The sequence below is a fragment of the Tinamus guttatus genome, unplaced genomic scaffold (assembly GCF_059628265.1).
Source record: "Tinamus guttatus ecotype Peru unplaced genomic scaffold, ASM5962826v1 Tinamus_guttatus_pri_ptg000503l, whole genome shotgun sequence".
NCBI classification, from domain to species: domain Eukaryota; kingdom Metazoa; phylum Chordata; class Aves; order Tinamiformes; family Tinamidae; genus Tinamus; species Tinamus guttatus.
In genome coordinates this window covers 5,966,271-5,988,592 of record NW_028289037.1, presented here as the reverse complement: position 1 = coordinate 5,988,592, position 22,322 = coordinate 5,966,271, and the positions used below count along the sequence as shown (strand labels likewise).

Genomic DNA, 22,322 nt, shown 5'->3' with positions numbered 1-22,322 from the left:
AGTAAAATTTAGTAAATTTAGTAAAAATTTGAAGTAAAATGTTTTCTGAACAATCAAAAGAACTAACTGCATCTCTCTTGAAACTATCTAACGACATAGATAGTTGCTAGCTAGTTGTTAGTTTCACCTGGTACAGCTTTCCCTCCCTCCTCATTTTCATTTACAATCCTCACTCAGATGAGTGCTTTCTGAAAAATCATAAAGCAGCAGTCCTGTGCCACGTGCTGTAGGTGACCCTGCGTGTGCAGGGGGGTTGGACTAGATGACCCTTCCAACCTTGAGCATTCTATGATTCTATGAATAAACCCCCTTCTGTATATGTGCTCATAGGAAGGTAAGAGGCAAATATCAGCATAGCTATACTTCTTCCTCAGACAGTTGAAGAGCTTAAACAGAGAAAATAAGGTAAAGCCTAAAACCCTGGAAAAGTGTTAGCTGTGTTATCACCCAGCTGGTCCCAATGCCCAACCATACAGTTGCCAAGAGTCTGCCACAACAGACGTTCAAAGACACAAAGCTGAAGACATCAGATAATCTGCTTCTGTCCTTGCACCTCAGAAAGATCTCAATTAGAAACAAAAACTCCTCTACGTAATGTAGAGGTAGCCGAGACTCACTTGGGCCACACTGCTCCAGAGACAGGGGTGTTTCACAGCACGGGCAACTCCTCAGCACCGCTCCTTGATCCGGTGGACAGTGATAGAAACAAACAGCATGGAATAGAAACAGGCTCTAGCCTTCTTCTCAAATAGACCTGTATTACCTTGCTTTATGCAAATTCTTTGATGGACTCTTCTGTTTGGATAATTCAAAGGAATTCCAACCATGCTAGAAAAACTACCAGATTCTCCCAGTATTCTTGCATACACATGAGGTGTCAGGTATGATGACATGCCTGATGTCATCCCTCTTCTAAAAGTTTGCCTGCTCAAATATTTTCTGGTCTGTCATTGGCATCTGCCAGCAATTTCTTCTCTTTAAACCAGAAAAGGCAGATGTAAGGCTTGCTATACTTCTGTCAGTGTTACCAATACAAACCTATTTTAATTTAGTTTTCCTATATAGCTTCTAATAGTTTGCAGTATTCCACCACTCTGTCTTTTCCAGGCTTCCCTACTGCTTAATATAATATATTCCTCTCTATTATTTAGTCTATGTTTTTAAACTTCTCATAGGTATACACAGATTTCATAACTTTCTCTCTTTTACCAGTTATTTGTCATATCATTCTCTAATCAAACATCCTAATGATTTTGTAGAAACATCCTCTGTTTTCATCGCATCTTGGGCCTAGCTCAGTTGTTCACAGACTATTTTACTGGACAAGCATCTGCTAAAGAGGTCAGTAACAGACTAATTGATTCCCTTCCTACATTCATCAGCTCTTGAAATTTTTTCCAACTTTTAATGCTGAACCTGCCCTACATCATGTATCATGAGTGGTCAGCTCAGGTCTGTCTGATGAAGCGTTATCTGGTTGCACATACAAGCTCCCTCTGCCAAGAGTTTTTCTTTTTTTTCTTCACTATCAAGGTTTATTTGTTTGTTGGTTACAAAATATATCCCTTACTTGGCCTGCACTGAAAAACAAGCCTGGGTTGTTTCTTTTTCACTTTTTGAAAGTCTGAGGCCTTCTACTACTGTGATTGCTTGCAATTATGCAAGCAGAAATTCAGTGTCTGACAAGGAAACCACCTTGCTCAACAAAGTACTCAAAAGTCCAGACAACTAGCCACAATGTTTTAACAGTTTCTAGATTAGCGTTTCTTTCTGTATCACCTGTACAAAGCATTAAAACAGCAACAGAAAGACCATAATTTAACATAAACCTAAACTGCCATTTTTTCTGACACGGTTTGAGAAAAGCTAATGTCTATTTTTTTTTCTTGAGTTCTGAAAGCAGTTAAATCATTTTAGTGCTGTTTTTAAAACATTTTCACTAGGTGAAATTAGAAAATACATGTATGAGCCCTGTTAAACCTTTCATAATTGAGTTCAGCTATACAATTCTCATAAGATCAGAGGTTTATCCTCAAAAATCAAGGGATACAACATACCATGCATGCCACAAGCTTGAGAAAACCCTTATAGTGATAAAGCCACTAAAAATGAACACTAGCATGAACATCAACAGTTTAGTGCCTAAGCTTTCTCTCCACCCCCAAAAATATACAAACTGTTGACTAAATCCTACTCCTGAAATCACAGCTGTTATGTTCTATAAAATTTACGACTAGTAAAATTGTATTGGCAACTAAAGAAAAATTATGATCAAAAGTAATGTTTTTTTTTCAACCTACATTTTTAGAACTAATATCTTGAATAATATCCCATTCTTCCACTTTAAAAGAAAAATTACAGAAATGAGACATAAATTGAGAGACAGTTTATTGAATTGGTCTTTGTTATTGTACTCTACAGATGATGTTAATCGACCCGGCTGGCTTATGCAGAAATGCCTGCTGGGTCTTTAAAGAAAAAGTCTTTACAAAGCAGCAGTTGCAGAATAATTGAATTATTTTTCATAGAAATCACAACATATAAGAGTCAATCTTCCTTCTAAAGGTGCTATCAGTAGCTGTGACATTCTTAAACACGGTTGAAGTTAAAACCTCTTCCTGGTTTTAAAACTATGCAGCAAATCGAATGCTACTCTGGACCTGCCATACTGGAAAGCTGAAGGCTAAACGGGTTTTGCACATTTTTTTTTTATGTCCCTCTCCCCCTTTTTCCCTTTGTTTTCTTATTTTTTTTTTCTTTTTATTACAGAAAAAGGAAAGAGTAACAGTGTGGAATGTTAAATGTTTATGCAGTTGTCTCTCATAAAACAAGAAAATACCTTCTTTTGCCACAAAGTAGTACTTAACACACTATGTTTTCTTAAGTAAATGGAAAAAACAATTGCATTGGGTGGGTTTTTTTCTTAAGTGATTATGGCTGAGTGGTGCTCAGCTTACAGTTCACAATGTGCTAGTTAGTTACTCCAGAAACACCACACTAAGTCAACACGTGCCTACCTCCAAAAACAGATCAGAAATTGCATTTGGAAGACTCAGTCTTAGCTCGTGGAGATGCCTGCACTACCTAAATCAGCCGTACCCAGACTGTGGTATGCAAGCCACTTCAAAGCCATCCCATCAGCAGCCACAGCTCTTCAGCCAGGCGAAGATCAGAAGCTGCTGCAACCACCACCTAAGAAAAGTTCACCCCGTTAAAGCCTAAGAGCACGTCTGTGCTTCTGGCTTGGGACACCTCCACCCAGAGCACGTACCTACCTAGTGGTCCCGTTGGGGACAATGAAACACATTTGGTCTCTCACGTTTCTGAGAGACCAAATATTTACATGGCAGTTGAAAGTCAAGAACGTGACGCAGTCCCACTTACTTTTGAGCAGCAGTAAGAAGGTAGACAGGTTAGGATGCTGCAAACTGTAGGAGTAAAGATGGATTATTTGGGTTGTTGTCTGAGAAGATCTGTGGTTACCTATATGCTTCCTAGGAATTTGTGAATATCTCACAAAACCGTAGTTAATCTTTTCAACTAGAAGTAGAGCAAATGAGAGCTGGGGACAGTGATGTGTGTGTGAAAATAACCCTGAAGAATGACTATACATTAAGTTTCTATTAAACAGCAATTAGTGAGCAGTGCTTTTATGGCTACCCAAATGTACTGTCAGTTTTTTTTTCTTCTTCTTCTTCTTCTCTGTAACACACACACATGCACAGAGTGGAATCAACTTTTTAGCTTTTTGCATTTACTTTGAAGCAGAAAAATAAACCTCAGAAAACATGCAACCACTCAAATTCATCAAGTCCCACTTGAGCTTTGAAGCTTACAACCACATACCGAACTGTGCGCTGCTTGTGGTTTTCAAGATTTAAAGGCAATGAAATCTTGCTCCCAAACTATCACAAAGAACACAGTCACCTGCTGAATCATCCAAACCATTTCCTGGTAAACCCACATTTCTTTTGAGATATTTGCCATTCAATTAATTGGCTGCCTATATCTTCCTCAGTCGACAGGTGAAATGCATGCCTGTAAGGTTTAACTCGCCATCAGACCTATCTACATGGCCTCAACCACACACCTACACACATGAGAAAAACAGAAAGGAGGAGGGAAGGAAGGAGAATGGAAGAGACTTGCCAAGTTATTTGGGTTGAGGAACGAAAGAATCAAAGAAAAGGAGATGATTTATATCCTTACAGAGCAAAACTGATGGTAAGTTGAGCCTCGCATCCCAGGCTCCTGCTTACTGTGCTTTTTGCATTGCATCGCTAGTTTATAAAACAGAAGGGTTTTCTTTTTCCTATCACTTATTTTTCTGTACTTTAGAACAAGGCAAGGAGTCTACATGCATAAAGCTATTCAGACTTTCTATTTTACTTAAAAATCATCATCCGTTTGTTATGCTTTCTACTTGGCACTTCCAAGTAGAAAATGGCAGTTAATACCACAGACATTTTTAAAATTAAATTGCTGGTTCTGAGGGGGGGGAAAAAAGTTAAACTCTTGGAAATTTATACACAAACCATTCCTCTCCCCACCCAAAAGATACTAAAACCTCCCCAAAAGCCTTCTTGAAAAAGTTGTTCTCAGTTTTGTATACAAACAGTCACTTTTATTACTAAGTCTAGGAACCTAAAGTGATTTTCAAATTCCCTTTACAGTTCACAGTTGCTTTATTGCCTTTTTAAAAAGCTTCAAATGGTTTCCATAAGGATTTTTTCTCTCTCATACTTGGACCTTGTGCTCAATGTTTAACTGAAATCCATCTTTTTTCCTCTATGGAGTTTGGAAACAAGACCTTATATTTGGCTTCACTCAATTGATGAAAGCCCCATAGGTCTTTTGGCTGGTGAATTCCTGTATACTTTCAACCAACAGCAGGAAAGTATCATAGACTGGAGCAAGACAGTTTAGTTATTCTACTATTAATGTGCAATGTATTTTGCCACAGTAGCATTAAAAATGGTGTGGGAGGGGGTGTGGAAGGTTGTTTTTTTTTTTTTTTTTTTTTTTTTTTCCCTCCTCTCTCTCTCAAGATCATTCAAGTCTAACCCTTGCTTATATGGGTATTAGTGATTAACTGATTTCTAATAGACACATCTCTTGCTTGAATTGAGGGGGAAAAAACACATACAGCAGGAAAACAGATGCAGTTGCTTTTCTATGTAAACTCTGAACTTTACTATAGAAAAGACCAAGCTGAACAATACAACAGGAGAGTTTTCTGAATGTTTGATAAAGCATTACACAGACGTCAAGTGGACTTCCGGAGATCTGCTTCCCTTCCTGCCCAATATCACCTTCTCTCCCTTTGGGTTAGGAGACTCAATTCCATCTTGTGTGTTAAGACTCACTGACCTCTCCTGTCAAAGCTGTGCAAGCATCCTCAGTTTGAGATGTGTCCTCTCGTTCTTTACAGAAATCTCTAGGACCCCTCTGCACTTCAGAGGTTGGGGCTCAATTTTATTACATGGTGGGAGCAGTGGAGGGGACGGCTCAGCGCAGACACGCTGCAGAGCGGGCTGCCTGTTCCCAGCACTGCCAGAGGCAGCAAGAGCCGCCACAGCTCCTGCTGGAAGGTGTTACAGCAGGAGTCACTAACCAACATCCCAACTCTTCAGCTGTGACCAGAGAAGCAGAGGATTAAATAGTAAATAAGAATGAGCCCATGCAGCAAGAACAGCCAATTCCCAACTCCTACAATCAAAATGGCCTTGTGCCAGATTGAGCCAGTTATCTCAGGAATTTAATGGTTTAGGTTAGCAGATGACCTCCAAAGGTCCCTTTCTATAACTCCTGCTCAAGGCAGCGCCAAAACAGATTATCTACTTCCTAATACCCAGTTGGAACTTCCCATGTTGTCATTGGTGTCCACTACCTCTTGTCCTATTGCTGTGCACTCTGAGAAGAAACCATCTTCTCTTTATGTTCCTATGAAGCAGTTAAATACTGCAACACAATGTCCACTTGGCCTTCTCTTCTGAAGGCTGAACAAGACCAGATCTCTCAGCATTTTCTCATATGCTTTTAATTTCACCTCCCTAATTATACTGACAGATCTCCACTGGTCTTGCTTCAATTAATGTATCCTACACTTGGAAGACGAACACTGGACATTGTTCTAATGCAGTCCCTAATGCCAGTCACTTCCCTGGACCTACTGGCTACCTCTTGCTAGTACAGCCCAGGATACAGTTGGGATTCTTCATTACAAGGAGCCATTGCTCACATATGCTCAAACTGCTGCCCACTAGGGCAGCAAAGCCACTTTCCAGCTAGTCAGTCCTAAATTCACACCGTTGCATGGGGCAATTGCATGATGCAGGGCTCTGCCTTTGCTGAAATTCATACCAACTCTGAAAAAAAATCCAGCACATCAGTCACTCTCCTGCATTTAGTATCACCCAAGAACTTGCTGAGGGAACACTCCGTCCAGGCTGCAGTACTGACCCTGCTATTAAGGCCTGAAGGCTACCGCAAGTAACAGGCCAGCAGCAGGCCTCCTGATCATGATTCTTTGAGCCCAGTGCTCCTGAGCGTTTTCCCAGCCTTCCCTGTCACATCCTCCCTCTCCTCTGAGTCCATCTATCCAAACTATAACTCATCAGTTTGACAATAACAAAATAGCAAGACGCTGTGTTGAAGGCCTTGCTGAAGTCAAGGAAAATCACTACTCTCCCCTCATCCACAGAACCAGGCGACCATCACAAAGGCAACTGAGTTGGTCAGACAAGATTTTCCCTTGGTTCACAGATTGATGAGAATAGCATTTTCATAGGATAAAAGCTGAAGAAAAACACTTCTTCACTTGACTAACTGTTCAGAAGAGTATATTCACATGGGACAAGGGTATCTGACCCTCCTAAAGGCAGGAGGCAGTTGCAGGTGTCCCAGCAAAGGGCCCACAGTCAGCTAGTGCAGCCTGACACTGCATGGAGCTGATAAAGGAGGATACTTCAGCAATGTTCAGTCTGATGCATTCCCAAAAACTCTTACAGGGCTCAGGTGCTAAGTGCCACTGATGTTGAATGTCCTACAGAAGGGCACAGTCACTGCGTTCTGCCTTCGGATTCTGATGGGTTGCACAAACAGGGGCAATTCTTTCTCTTCTACACCAGCAGGTATAAGTTGTTCGGCATTTAAGCTATCTGAGCAACACACAGGCCAGGACACTGGATTTGCATTTTTATCCTTTCTAAGGATCAGCTACAGAACCCAAAATTATATATATCACGCTCCACCTGCCCACGAAGTTTCCCATTAAATAGGTCAAGAAGGAGTAACAACAGAAGCCTTAATTGCCAGTGTGCACCAGCATGATACCAGATGTGTTTCAGCATCTTAATGCGATCAAATCCTTGGCCCCAGGTAAGACACTGCTTACAGCACCACACAGAGCATGACAGCATCAAAACAAAAATTAAGGGCAGCTGTTAGCAAAACCAAGAGAAAAGACTGGGATTGCCTTGAATATGTTTATCAGACAGTAGTAAGGAGAAAAGTACCCAGGCCACCAAATGGCACAGTAAGAAATGGCCAGGGAGCTGCTATTAACCTTTCCTCCAAACACAGAAAATATGTAAATCAAGATGCACGAGATATTCAAAATCATTAAAGAAATTATCTTTCAGTTGGCATCTCAAATGTACACACAACCAGGCAAAAATGAATTTACTAAACTTGAAGAAAAGAAAAACAGTGAAGAAGCTAAACAGTTCATACCTTCAGAATATCTTGTGCAGGCCCACAGGAACGGGCATTGGGAAGAGGGGACGATGGAGTCTGACAGGGTAGGTTTGTCTGACCAGAAAAAGCAGACTTGCTTCAGTAAATTCCTGCTTTATGCAATCATTTAAAGTTTTTCCAGTGTCTTTTGGTTTATTAGAAGTACATCATGATGCCACACATAAAGTGTAGAATACCAGCCAATGCAAAAGACACATGGATTGAATTTCAAGAGCCAGTTTTTCAGCTGAAAAAAAAAGTATCTCTTTATTCAATTAAAGAAGGCTTAGCATACATCACTGATAGCAACTAATTTTGATTTGTGCATCCCTTTGGCTGTCCATAACCAGCACACAGGAAAATTATATTTTCTTAAAGCAGTTTCAAATAAACTGTAAGAAACAGAAGGGAGTTATTTTGAATTTCTAGAATAATTACTTAATGTTGTGTTAAAACATACAGCTTTGACAGTCCATCACTGCACTGAAATGCAAGACTGGAGTTTTGCCCCAAGAAACAGTTGTCGATAACACCACCTGAAACTCGGGAGAGCACTTTTTTTTTTAGGAGAATACAAGAAAAAGTTAGTTATAAATTAGCCCATTGCATCATAACGCAGCTCTGGTAACTAGAATTAACTTCTAGTTATCTGGATAGATTTCCCAAATGATTCACAAAACAATCACTCTTTAACCAGCACTGCTCTAGCACAGCATTTACACAGTAGAAACTGTTTTAACAGTGTTGAAGTTTTTGTTTACACAGGAAAAATAAACTATGCTATAATTGACTAGAATTGTAAACATCTACAGAGCTCATACAAGCAAGTCTTAATTCTTTATCAGAATACAGATAAAGTGAAACAGGAAAAGCTAAGGCATTTCTGATACTACCAAGTGCACACAGGAGCAATATTGCTGACTCACAAGGGCACTTAGCATGGCAAAAAAAAAAAAAAAATGGCATTTCAGTATTTACGGAGTATTTGTACACATTCTTAAAGAGAATTCACACTCGTGTTTTAAATTACCAGGATGTATTTTTAAGACTATAGTTGAGCAAAATGGAAGTGGCTGAATTATGAAGTCCACGGAACAGCCATTGAAAGCCTGGGGCCACCTCAAAGTGAACTACAGTTTTTAACTCCCAAATGTCTTTGGGGGAAGGATCACCAGGTTACTGTCATTTCCATAACAGAAACAATGAGAGCCCAACCTCTTATTTTCAAGTGCGACAGTACAGCAATAAACACATCAAAGATCACCGGATTTGGAATATACAGTGGGAGAAAAATAGTATTTCCTGAGGCCTGTCCTTCATATTCATACCAATTCTGGTTTGGGCATCATACTTACCGTAACAACATCAATTCCAGGGGCACTTTTACAGTTAACTTCAGCTAACTTGGATTTTAGACACTAAATAGTGTCTTGCAAGTGACACTATTCGTGGCAACAAGTATCCAGAACAAAGCCGACAACTATACTCATAAAATTATCACACATCTGCACTAACAAGGGCTACAGGAAACAAAAATACTATTCATACACGGACTGTTTTTTTTTGAGAAACATTACAAAAGCTTTGTGGCATGTAAGAGGTCCCTGCATTGACATTCCAGTGCTTTTGATCAAGTAATTCATACAGAAAAAGAGATAACCTTTTATTTCTCTTCCTTGCAAAGGGAGTTCCAGCAATGATTAACAACATTACTACTGAGAAAACAGTGTAACAACCCAGGAAAAGAAATCCCAAAGAACACATTAACTACCAGTATTTGCACTTAATTTCTCCTCTTCATCCTACAATTATATTGACATACTACACACTTATTAACTCAGAGTTTAAACTTTAGATGAATATACGGGGCTTACTAAGTGTAATAAATAATCTATACAGGTATAGCACTACCCAAAGAAGGAAGTTAGATGCCTCGTGACACAGCACAAAATGCTTCTGATCAAGCCAAGAATAACATTACCACAATGCAAACATATACATTTTGAGATCTAAGAGCTACAAGGCTCTAATCATTTCCGAGTCTTAAAATGTAGAACTGCATAGCCCAAATCCCTACTTACGTTCTGTTATATATTTTTGCCTGCACCAAAGCAGCAACAAATACTTAGCATTAATCTCAGGGTAGAACCGAATAGCAGGGTTTGGGAAATGACATTGATTGTATGAGACTGGATAGTATGATAGTGAAATAACCCTACAGTCCTGGGGCCATTGAAATGATTCTGGAGGAAGGAAGGAGGAAAAAAAAAAAAAAAAAAAAAGTCTGCATAACTGTTTATCATCTGCATGTAATTGCTAGAAGAACCACCAAGATGTGTGACCTTTTCATCTATTTTTTTTCTTTTTCTTTTTTTTTTTTTTTTTTTTTCATAAAAAGCAGGTGGCACTCGGTGTCTTTCACTTTGGGAGTAAAAAACAAGGTCTAAAAGGGAACAAGCCATGTCTCAAATGACACTCAGGGCCATAAGAAATCATTAGCAACAGTGAATGCCTAGATGGCATCAACATAAATATTTGCAAGTAGTAACTGCAGCCAGATTTCATGGATCAATTCTAGGGAGGATTAGCTTTTCCCAACTTGGGAATCAGAAGCATTTATGCATACAGTAGGAAAAAGGAGGAACAATGATAAACATGAAAGGAAGGCTGCACTTTCAAAGAATATAGGAGCAATGTTGCATTAGGCAAGAACACCAGGTAAATATAATTGCCTGAAACAGAAGCAACTAGATCTGTTGCATTACCCTTGTTTTAATCAATTATCTTGTAATTGAGGGTATCTGTTTCGTAAACGCCTGGCAAAAGGGTTTTCTGTATCACTCAGACTACATCAACTAGACAGGTATTCTCACCGAGACAGAATAGATCCTTTATCTCCCACTTCACACATCTCTCCATCTGCGTGTTTCATCTTAGGATATATTCTTCAGAACAGAAATCACACGCAGTCATGTTCTCCAAAATACACAGTACGATAGAAGAGCAGGCATCACAGGAAAAAATGCATTATATAAAAGATGTTTATGTCATGAGAACGGGTGCACTGCAAATTTAAGTCATGTTATGCCAAAGAATGTGTTAGTTATATCACAAAATAAAGTAATGCACATTTACTGAAAAAAAAGCTTAATTATTTTGTTATTTCTGTCTTTTCCAGAATCACTTGCATAAAACATAAGAAACCAATTTTGAACTAATTTTGAACAGAAACTTTCTTCTGTAATTGCAGAATTACTGTCCAGCAAGCAAGGGGGGAGCTGGGAGGGGAGAGGGCAGGGGGAGAAAAAAAGCACACGCACTATAAACCACAAGAATTATTAGCAAAATGAATAAAAGAATAATTAATAACACGTCAAATTTTGTTTCTGATGTATTGATACACATACATATTACTTCTGTTTGTCCTTAAACTTTCAGGTACTCAAAAAAAATATTAACAGTGCCCAAACACTTAAAAACGGCAATCAGTAACACTAACACTTTTATCCCTGCTCCAAACTGTAACTTATCCAAAAGCTTAGGAAGACTCATTGTACGTGTTGCTTCTTACTGCAGTATGGAATTTAAATGGTTATCAACTGCTCCTGCAAGGACAAAGCTAAAAGCAAAAGGGCTTTTTCATTTTGTGTGCACCGTGAACACAGGCTATGCCTAAACGATCCAGTTGCGCCCCAGCCGCTGAACTCACACTGACCTGCGCACACACAAGGAAATGCCCCATATTCCACTTCTCTGTATTTTTCACCATTGAATGCACACATGCATTGGCACTTACCATCAAAACAGGATGAAATAATACCAGGACAACCTATAAAGCCATTACTGCCCTTTAGCAAATACCTGCCTGCTTTATCCTAGTCTCTTACAAACCCATACGCACAAAGCAAATCCCTCACCAGTGATTGGAGCCAACCTTCTTGACGCTGTGGATGGCTGATCTATTACAGTATAGGCAGTACTGCATCATAGCTGAAAAGCAGCAATACCCTTAGATAACTTCTTAGCTGTGACTCAAAAAACTTTGTCTTTATGATGAAACAGACCTAAAATAATGGTGGCTTAAAATAACATCTTTTAAGCCACCTTTTTTTCTCTTGATTACAGATCTTTAAGGCCTAAGTCTAGTGTACACACAAGTATACCAGAGTACTTGACATGTGGATACAGCAAGTCTTCTGATATTAATGCTGACTTAGGACTAAACTAACCACACAGGCAGCTACAAGTGTCACTGAACTAGCTTAAAGGAGCGGTATAATTATTCAACAGAGCAGAATAATTATTCAACAACAGCCACTTTAACATACGATATATAATATAGCTTTAGTTTAACAACAAAGTGTATCGACCTAAAGCAACAGCTGAGTAGTATATAATCACCAGAAGAAAGGAAGATTATTTTAAAGGTCATAGAAAATAAAAAAAAATACACACTCCTTTTCTGGAGATCTTCAAAACCTGCCTCGACGCCACCCTGTGCAGGTAGAAGTGCAGAGTTTTGTTGCACCTTAATCCTGAGGCTGCAGAATAACTCATCCCACTTCACCTCTGAAAATGATTCTGCAGCACCTTAAAGACTTAGGGATGGGGCTGAGAGGAGATGAAAAGTCACAAGCAAAACCCTTCTTTTATACTTAGCCTTTAAAGTACCAACTATATGTGTTTTTTAGACATTTAAGCAAGATACATCTATTCGAACTGATACAAAATCTATTTGCAATGTCATTTACAAAACAATTCTTTCTTTCACAGACTTCCGCCTTCAGAAGACAGACATCCACTCTGGATTATTTAAACTTGGAAAAATGCAAGTGTTTTCTTTGAAAAAATATCTATTGTTACAGCAAAAACTTGGGTTTCCTTTCAAACAAGATCATATGATTACGCGTTTATATTTTACTTTCCGCAGGAATTTACACACCCCCCGTTTGCATCCTGTTATTCATTTAGCGTTTCCCTTTACTGCAGCATGCTGCGTTAATAACGTGGACCTGCTGGCTCAGGCTAGGCCCTCAAGGTGACTATCAGTGCTCATTCTTGCATCCAGCAGATTTACTCTACATGTATATGAGGCACATTACTTAGCTACACAAAACATTCCAACAAAAATGTAGACCTGCAGGAGGCCTTCTGCAGACATATTATGAAACTCTGTACTGACCTAGTTTTTGCTCTACATTATGTACGTTAAAGCATTTATTTCTCCTTCGGTGGACCAAGTTTTCACTGAAACAGATTTTATACAACGTTAATTAAGCACGTTAAAAATAATGTAAAAGATGATCTTTCTATTTTCAGCATTGTACCTACAGTCAAGATATAAAACATGGTATACAGTTTTACTAGCACTACCAAACTGAAGTCACTAGTCACCATAAGTGAGGAGAAATGCTTTTTGGTCCTGTAGGAAAAAGTGAAACTATCTTAACCTCATACCCATGAGAGTAATTACCTACTACCACTGAAACGCTATGAAGATGCCAAAACATTAAAGTGGTAGCTGGTGAGGATGTAGGTTCAAACAGCTCTACTGAAAGAAAGCTTACAATTTAATATTAACAGCAGTCTAAATGAGATTCCTTAGTATCTGCAGCTGATCAATATAATTCCATCTTCATTATAATATTGTAAAATTTCCCTGATTGATAAAAATTAGGACATTTATTTTGAATACAACCTTCCTGTTCTATTCATTCATTTATTATTTTTCCCTTTGAAGGAACTGGCATCCAGTCAATCACTCCATTCCACCCTAAAGAACAATTCAGATAATGAAGGAGAGGGACAGAATTCCTCTGCCAACCTTGAGATGGTGTAAGAGAACATATGTTTTCATCCCCATTAGCACTCGGTGCTACTTTTACTACCCTTGCCAGGCCTGAGGTCAAGGAAAACCTGCCCACGCAATCAGAGAACCATAGCTCTGTCTTCCTGATCCTTCATGATCTGCAGAGAGCAGTGTCTGACACAGGAAAGACTTAGTCACTTTTCCTTTACAGGTCACATTCGCAATAAACGATAGGAAGGGGCACTAACAATTACTTTAGATTAAAATGAATTCACTTGTGGGGCATCAGCAGGCAAGCAGTCCAACTGATAAGAAACTCAGATGAAATGTATTGAACAACAGTAGGTTTATGAAGGGAAAAAAGTCCTCATTTCTTCAATATCTCTGAAAGGCTAAAGAAAAGAACTGGAAGACTCACTAAGGGTAATATTTCTTCCAAATGTAAAGCTTTGAAAGACTCACGATTTAAGTGAAAAGCAAGCAGATATATCTGTTTTTCAAGAAACCAAAAAGATTACTTCATATACTTACACTGCAAATAACCATGCAACTAGAGGTTCCATGAAAATATAGATAAATTTAATGATTTTAAGTACTTAAACAACTGAAACAAACATACATTATGAGCACAATTTTACAAGTAGTCCAAATACAAATAAATTCTCAACTCTTACCGTCAAAGAAACTTTTGGCTCGTAGGTAACTGACGCTAAGCCTAAGCACAGAGAGCTTATCCAGTTTGGCGATAACATCTTGAGGGAAAGGCAGAAGGCTGGCCAAGCGGTCCAGCTCCGCGTTCAGACGGTCCCTGTGTCTCTTGGATGGGTTGGACTTGACTCCTTCAGCTGGGGACGGCTTTACTCTGTGGCAAAAACAAAAAGTAAGTGCACGCTCCCTTCAAAAATGAAAGGCAACTATTTGCCAACTCTAACATTTCACTTAGCTGTTTAAAATTTAACATGCAGAATGATTTTTCCAAGCAACTTGCTACTACATTTTTTCAGGAGGGGGGGAAAAGGAGGAAGAAGAAAGACAATCTAAAACAGTTTAAAACCCCACTACAACACACACTCACTGTTAAACAGAGCAAGAGTTACTCTGGCTATCTGCACACTTAACTGACATCTGAAACCTTAGAGGACCAGTGTTTACAACAAGCTTTCATTTTTTTAACTCAAATTTCACTTAAAGAAATCTTCCAAATGTTTGTATTACAGATAAGGCAACCATGTTTACAAATATTTGTGCCAATATTCTTGATGGCTATACTTTTTGTTATTCAATTGAAAATTCTCACAGGTGTCCTTAATTCTTAATCAAAATGTTGAATGGACTTATTGTTGGTGCAACATGACAAAAGCGGACAATGGGCATTAAAATGGCACAAGGAAACAAAAGACACAGCTCCGTCGGCAAGTAACATCTTCCTGGCTAACACTGCACTAAGCCCATCCTCTAAATCACCTTAGGTAAGAGCATTTAATGCAAGTACAGCATGACAAATGTACTTATATACACTATTCAAAGTAGAATTAAAAGTTACCTGCTATGAATTAGATAGCAATTTTGAAAAATTGTATTTTCCATTCATACTCCCCTTAGCCTCATTCCAAATTGTTGGATAATCCTTTCTTCCTACATACATAAAAGTCTATGAACAGGTTTAAACACCTACTCACTCAAATTATATTCAGTCAATACAAACCAACACTGAAACTCATCTTATCTGTACAAGCTATAATATGCATTAAAATATTTATCATACATTTTAAGTAACAAAAAGTCAATTCTCACTTCTCCACTACTGTAGTTTTGAGAGGTCTATAGTTTAGCTTGCTATTATTTGCGCCGCATTCTGCTGATTCTGTAAGACATATCTTTCCCCAAAAGACTGAATGCAAATAGTTTGAGCAGTTATTTGCTTTAGTATTTCATTTAGTCTGCTTCTAAGCTTCATCTTTCAACCAGTTTTAAAATAATTAGAACTTGTAAGAGCTCCAATAGTTATTTTCACCACTGCTCAAAGTGAATCATACTCTGAAGTATTTTCATCTTAAATTTTCAATTAAATAAGTAGTGATAGAATTGACATGTGCATTTTTAGCTCATTCTTTGTTTCAAATATACTCTTGTTAGTTTAAATTCAATCCCTCTTTTACAAGCATTGTTTATTCAAGCGACGCTTGTCAAAAACTTGTACTTAAGCCTGACGGCCTATTCGCTAACACTGTAACTTTCCTTTTATTCATTAAAGGAGGCAGGTTCTCCCTTTTTTATCCAGAGCCTGGAAACTTGAGGACGTTACAGCACAAAGAATTGTTAGCAACACATATGCAAGAGGTCAGCACCAACAGCTTACTCCGCAGCCAGATAAAGCTGAGCTTGCTGCAGAGTAGAGGTTGTCTAGGACACAGTTCTGATATAAAATTTGGAGAAACAAATGAACCAAGAAATACAAAAATTGGCTCTCTTTCAAGAGAGAGCACTATGTCAGTTCATCATCAACTGCAATGCACGACAAACTAAATATTTGGTTAGAAGTCGGCTTCAGTTACAAGTCCAAACTTTGAGACCTGTAGCTTACCACAGTCCCAAAATGAATATTAATCTTAAAATAATTTAGCAAAGCTTTCTTCACATTCATTATCTTGACAGGATAGGCACTTATTCAAGCCATATGACTAACACAACTGAAATATAAGCCTGACCAAGTAAATTAAATTCAAGATCACCAATAATTACCAGTAACATTAAAAGGTACTTCATGAATATGGTCTCTATATTCTACTGACAAAAATATAGAGACAGAATAATAAATTGTGATTTTGAACAGGATAATAGCTGTATAACAGCCTGTGAATAGCTCACTACTACCAAATCAAACAGCTCCCAACATATAATCTTCCGCCAAATAAATCCACAATAGTAGAATTTATTTTCATGCCCCCCTGCTTCACCTAAAACTTCTATAAGCAGTTTGACAAGTTACCCTGAAACCATATGCAGTTGTGCAATTAATGTGTCAATTTGTTTGTTTAGACTTAGCTATTTTTTTCTTTACTTACAAATTAACTTCCTTACCATTAAGTAGGCTAAGGCATTCTGATTTTCTAAATGTAGCATATATCTGCAATTTAATATTCAGAAATGAACTTATATGAAATTTTGATGCAAAGGACAGCCCTAGCCCATTGTTGAAAATATCTTCAAGGAAAACTAAAAGCTATATCAAGATTACATCCATACATATTTTATTCAAAAAGGAAAAAGAAAATAAAAGACTGAAGAAAGGAATTGACTTTAAGCTGAGTTTTCAGTTCTTGATTGTTTACCTTATTCACAGGAAATCTGAATTCCCTAATCAAAGGCCAGAGGTCTCTGAACACTCTGTATCTCTCATAACTGTAATCCTTATCATACAACAGCTTCAAGAGAGGCAAGCGCTGTTAGATCTACTTTTAGATCTACGTTTAACACTCTAAGGATTTGCCATCATAATATTTGACTACTTTCACAGGTCTGTTACAGTCTGTTTAGCAGAGGCTTTAATTACATATGCTTACCATGTGTGTACTCACAGACATTATGAATACTGACTTGATCATCTTTAATACCACGTGCAAAAAAAAAAAGAAAAATGTTATTCTTAGGTATATTATTTAATTAAAATATAGTTTGGGTATGTGAAATGTATCAGCTACCACTATGAAAGTGCTTCATTTTTGAGGATGTCTCCTATTTCCTTCAATATTAAAAAAGTAAATAAATAAACCTAAACTATTTATTCCTATTTCTCACACTGAATTTATCATTAACAACAATTCAACCAGTAATTTATTTTGGAACAAATACGACCCAGACTTTGGATCCCTTTGATCCAGGTTTGTGGTAGACCTATTTTGAACAGGTAAGAGAATTTCCGATGGTTCCCTCAGAGACCAGAGAGACGAGCAAGGATTTGGGCAATTGAGGGATTGGGATTTTTATAACTAACAAAACTCAATGAGAGGTGCACTCCCAGCACGATGCTGTGCAATTCTTTGTCCTTTAGAGCAAACTGTGCTTCAGCCCCCTCGTCTGCCTTGGTCTAGACGGCCTGATGACTAAGAACGGCAGCAGCCGGAACACTAACTAAGTGTGAAAGCTTCACATCCAGTTGAACATATTTCAGTGCTGTTCAAGATCAGGAGACAAGCCTATTCGGAAAGGGAAAAAAACATTTTCCTAGCTACTGAGCACAATATTTGGCTAACTTAATTTGTTACAGGTTTTCTTTCAAAAATGTACTTTTGCAAGAAGCGTTGGCCAAAAACTACCCCTTAAAAAGGTAGCAAGTTTTAAGTTATAGACAACATATACTACATGGGAACCAAAATATTGGCCAGATTATAATTTCTATAACACACATTTGTTCTATATAAGACAAATAAAGACTTTCCTCTAAAAACAGCTTTAATGTCTCCTCATCAAGTATTCTTTCAAAGTAAATAAACAAAAAGTGCCAGAACAAGCCTCTAAAATGGAGATTCATCAGTAATCTTTAAAAAATTCATTAATAAAGGGTAATCTTTAAAAATGTGCCTGCAATGCTTTCTGAAATCATTGTCTTCATCTGTACTCTTAATTAAGGATTGACCAAACATTTTTCCATAGACAATTTAATACCATAAGCACATTTAAGCTGACGCTGAACAAAACCAATTCAAAACTTCTTAGCCAGGTTGCTTTTTTCCCAAGAAACATGCTGTCTAAACTTTTCATGTATGAAACAGCATGAAATATTAACATCCCCCCACCCCTTTTCTCGTCTACTATATTTATTCATTTGTTGAAAACAATTCCTTTCCAAATGCTCAATAGGATAAAAACAAGAGAAATCAGAGTTAGTTAAGGTCATACCAGACAAAAGAACATAAAAACTACAAGGTAGGACTGCACATACATAGTGTTCTTCAGCTGAGGTTTATAATGTGTCTACAGTAAATCCTGCTTCCATAGCAGCTGCCATTTGTCCTTCCTATGGCAATACTAACAACTAACTTCCGAAGTCAAGCTAATAATCACTTGAGAGAAGGAATTCAAGATCAAAAAAAAAAAAAAAAAAAAAAAAAAAAAGTGTGGGGAATCAATTAGTCCCGAAGCTTAAACACACCCAGAAAAATGCGGCCACTAGGGGGACTCCACATTGCCCAAACACTGAGGGAGAGGAAGCACTTTAAAGGCTGCGAGGTTCTAGGAAAGCAACTTCTGTAGCACATTGCGCATTACTGGAGTGCCCGGTGTTTACTGCGGCCCCCTCTCGCTCCCTTTTTTTTTTCCAGTTAACAAGATGAAACACAGGAAGAGTTCCTAGCAAGTTTCCCCATGATCTCTCTTCAACTTAAGCTACTGCAGTTCTCTGCTCCATCAAAAAGGTACATTTCAGCAGCACTGACAGGGCAATAGCTTGTCAGTCCCTTGTCAAGTTCAGCCCTATATAGGACATATAACAAAAATAGTACGTGGGGTGGTGAGGGGGAGAGAAGTTACCGAAATTGGTTTTGAGTTACTAGCATGACTTCAATAAGTTATTTTATATCTGAAATCAAAATATTTCTTCCATTTCATTTTTTTCCACTAACAGTATGTGAACAGCTTCTTCCTCTGCTAAAAACTCGCTGCCCATTGTGAGAGGTTGAAAATTATCATTCTCCATTCAGAATTACGTATACGGTAAATTGAACACTAAAAGAACTATTCACAGAAACAACCTCTTCTATATAATATATGATACTGGCCACAACAATATACCACCTCTTCCATTTTAAAACTGCCTTTTGAAGAGGTCTGCATTTTACTGGGTAGGGGATATCAAAAGGATTAAAGTCACTGTAGTTTCAAACCATAGGGTAAGGAAACGGAACGACCCCAAACCTTCATTAACCGATAAGGCATACATCCCTCCCCACTTCAATTACAATAGCTTATTGCTTCTTTTGGTCTAAAGGTATGAAGCATAATTAGTTTTGTGAGAAATCAGACCCCTCTGACCCGTTATTAATGTTCTGTAAGACTGGTCTAAGTGCGCAAGCAACCAAAAAGCATGGACATAGCAAGATGAAAAGAAGCAGAGAAGTGAGAGAGAAATTAATCTTGCATAGCAATAGTTTTGAGTAACCCAAATAAGATAGAGGCTGACTGCTTTCATTCAGAGTATTATAATATGAACACTCTTATTTCAAGAAGTAATTGTTTCTTCTTCTAGTCCCAAGCCCCTCAAAAGATAAACAGTTTCCATTGGTTACAAAAAAAAAGTCTTCAAGTTCAACAAACAAGAGAAGCTCGGCCAACATATAGAAAGAATAGACATATGGAAATAAGACTATTTACATGATTATTATGGTAATGTAAAAGAGAAAGTTTCACATCCTCTAACCAAGACTAACCAGAATTTACTAGCAAGACTGATACAGGACCAGATACAAACCATCTTACCAGAAGGGCTGAATCTCTCACTGTTTTGCAAACAGAACTGAGAAGTTTTTTGCCTTTAAGAACTATTAGCATGCAGATTTTGCCAATTCCTTTTTATTTCCTCACAAAAAAGCAACACTAATTGAATTCTTAAAGCACAGATCTATAACATGAATCTAATTAAGTACCTCTATGTATTTGTTTTAAGCTGAATGATCAAAACTCAATGTTGCCACATTCAGAAAAGCTGCACTTTCTAGCAACTATATTGAAAAGGAATGGATTTTTAGGCTTTTTAAGCACATAAATAAACACAGAACCCAAATACGCACACAGACTTCAACAACTCCAACTGCAAAGAAACAAGTACTCAGGATAATTCCCATCCTCTCTGCTGGAAGTTGACTGCTGTAAGTGCAAACCTATATCATTTACATGATAATTATATATTTGTCATTTGCTTCTTTAATGTTTTTGCAGCCTTGGCAGCTACGTTACTCCTACAAAATCGCATTTCGGAACCGCATAGGTTTTTTTTTTTTTTTCCCCCCCCAATGTACACATCACGGTGTGCTTATGTTTTCCTGCGGTTCTGCAGCTCGGCTCGGCTGCTCCTCACGACCTGCAGACTCCTGACTCCCAGCTGAACGCGCGAGTCAACCATCTCCGCCGCGCCGAGGAGGAACACCAGCCTTTTGGGGACGCACGCCGAGCTCAGGGCTCAGACCTACAACAGGTGCGCGAGGCGGAATAACTCTACCCCGCTGCACCCGGGGATTTTCTATTAAGGAAAAGGCGGCGAAAAACGCGAGAAGTAATTTTTATTTTATTTTTCTCGCGCAGATCAGCGGAGCCGCAGCGCTGCGGCTGGACGAATGAGGCCGTTTAACGCAACGGCGGGGGATTAAGCGGGGCTCAGCCCTGCGCAGGGGCTAAGAATAGCCGCGCTCGGCGGGCGCGCGCGGCCGCCGGGCCCCCCGCGGCCGCCATCTCGCAGGCGGCGCCGCGCGCTGTCCCCGCGCGGCCGCCGTCCCGCTGCGCAGTGCGCGCCCGCCGCGGCGCCGCCGGGGAGCCGGCGCCTCAGGTGCCTCCTAATCTAGGTCAGCCGACCCAGCCGCGCCGCCCGCCCTGCCCTCCGCGCTAGCGCCGCTCGCTTGTATCTTAGTAATAATAATAAAGCAATAAATAAAGCGAGACGGCGTCCCGCAGCACCAGCGCTCCCACCGTGCCCGGCATCCCCGCGCCGAGGCGGCAGCCGCGATGGCCCCTCAGGTGAGCGCGGCGGCGCCCGGAGGCTGCCCGCGCCAGGCGGCGGCAGGACGGGCCGGGACGGGCACGGCGCCCCCCACCCGCCGCCGCGCGCCCCCGCCGCTTACATTTTCTGCACGGGTTTCCGCCGCTTGCGACTCGCGTAGGTGACATTGGGGTTCATCCTGCCGCGGCTCCAGCCCCGCGCCGCAGGGGCGCCGCAGCCCTGCCCGCCGCGCAGGGAAGCGCCGAGCTCGCCCGCTCGCAGCAGCGGCGGCGGCGCCTTCCCCCGCCAGGCGAGGACGGGAGGCGGAGGCGGCGCGGGGCGGGACGGGCAGCCCAGGTGATCGGCGGCGGCTACTCCCCTTCGCCGCCCCCGGGGACGCAGGTGCGGGGGCGGCCGGGGTTTTCCGGCGCCGCCTCTCCCGCGCCGCCACCACCGTGTCCCGCGCGCGGCTCCCTCCGCAGCTGCAGGAGGCTGCGCGGCGGCTCCTGCAGCCCGTCTGCTGGCCGGACGCCTGTCAGTGCGCGCCGGGCCGAGCCGAGCCGGGCCAGGACGGGCCGCGCCTCCCTCCCCGCCCGCCGCCGCCCCGGCCCGCCCCGGCGCTGACAGCGGCCGCCGCCCCCTCGCCGCCGAGGCCCCCGGCGCGGCCCGCCGCCATGTTGGGGAGGTCGCGCCGGCGGGGGGAGGGCAGCGGCGCGGCGGCCGCCCTGAGGCCGCGGCGAGGGGCGGGCGGGCGGCGAGGGGGGACCCCCGGCTGCTCCCGCCCGTCTGGGGGCGGCCCCCGGCAGGCGGAGAGGAGGGGAGCGCCGAGCGCGCGCGCGGCGGCGCGGACATGTAGTGCACACAACACACGTCCCCGCACAGCCCGCCCCAGAAAGGGCCGGAGCGCGCCGCTTTGGAAGGAAAATGGTAGTTCCTCAGTTGTCAGGTGAAACCCCTGTCTATCATCCCCCCTGCCCCTCGCCGCTAAGAACTGCCGCCATCTCCTCTTCTCGTCTGCCCCCGGGCTGAAAAAAACGCCCAGGCCGCAGTTGACCTAAAAAATAAACCAGAAATAACGCGCTGCACAGG

General features: G+C 40.7%; 1 protein-coding gene across 1 annotated transcript in view; it reads right to left on the bottom strand.

The window, feature by feature from the left end:
• The window catches only part of AHR (aryl hydrocarbon receptor), a 62,013-nt gene extending 40,579 nt beyond the window's left edge, over positions 1 to 21,434 (bottom strand). Inside the window, exons 1-2 of the mRNA XM_088533496.1 lie at positions 21,376 to 21,434; positions 14,221 to 14,408 (exon numbers count right to left, since the gene is read on the bottom strand). Of these exons, the coding sequence (XP_088389622.1) occupies positions 14,221 to 14,408; positions 21,376 to 21,431 (244 nt within the window). The 5' untranslated portion in view covers positions 21,432 to 21,434. The remainder of the gene's footprint in view (positions 1 to 14,220; positions 14,409 to 21,375) is intronic.
• Between the last annotated feature and the right edge of the window lie 888 nt (positions 21,435 to 22,322).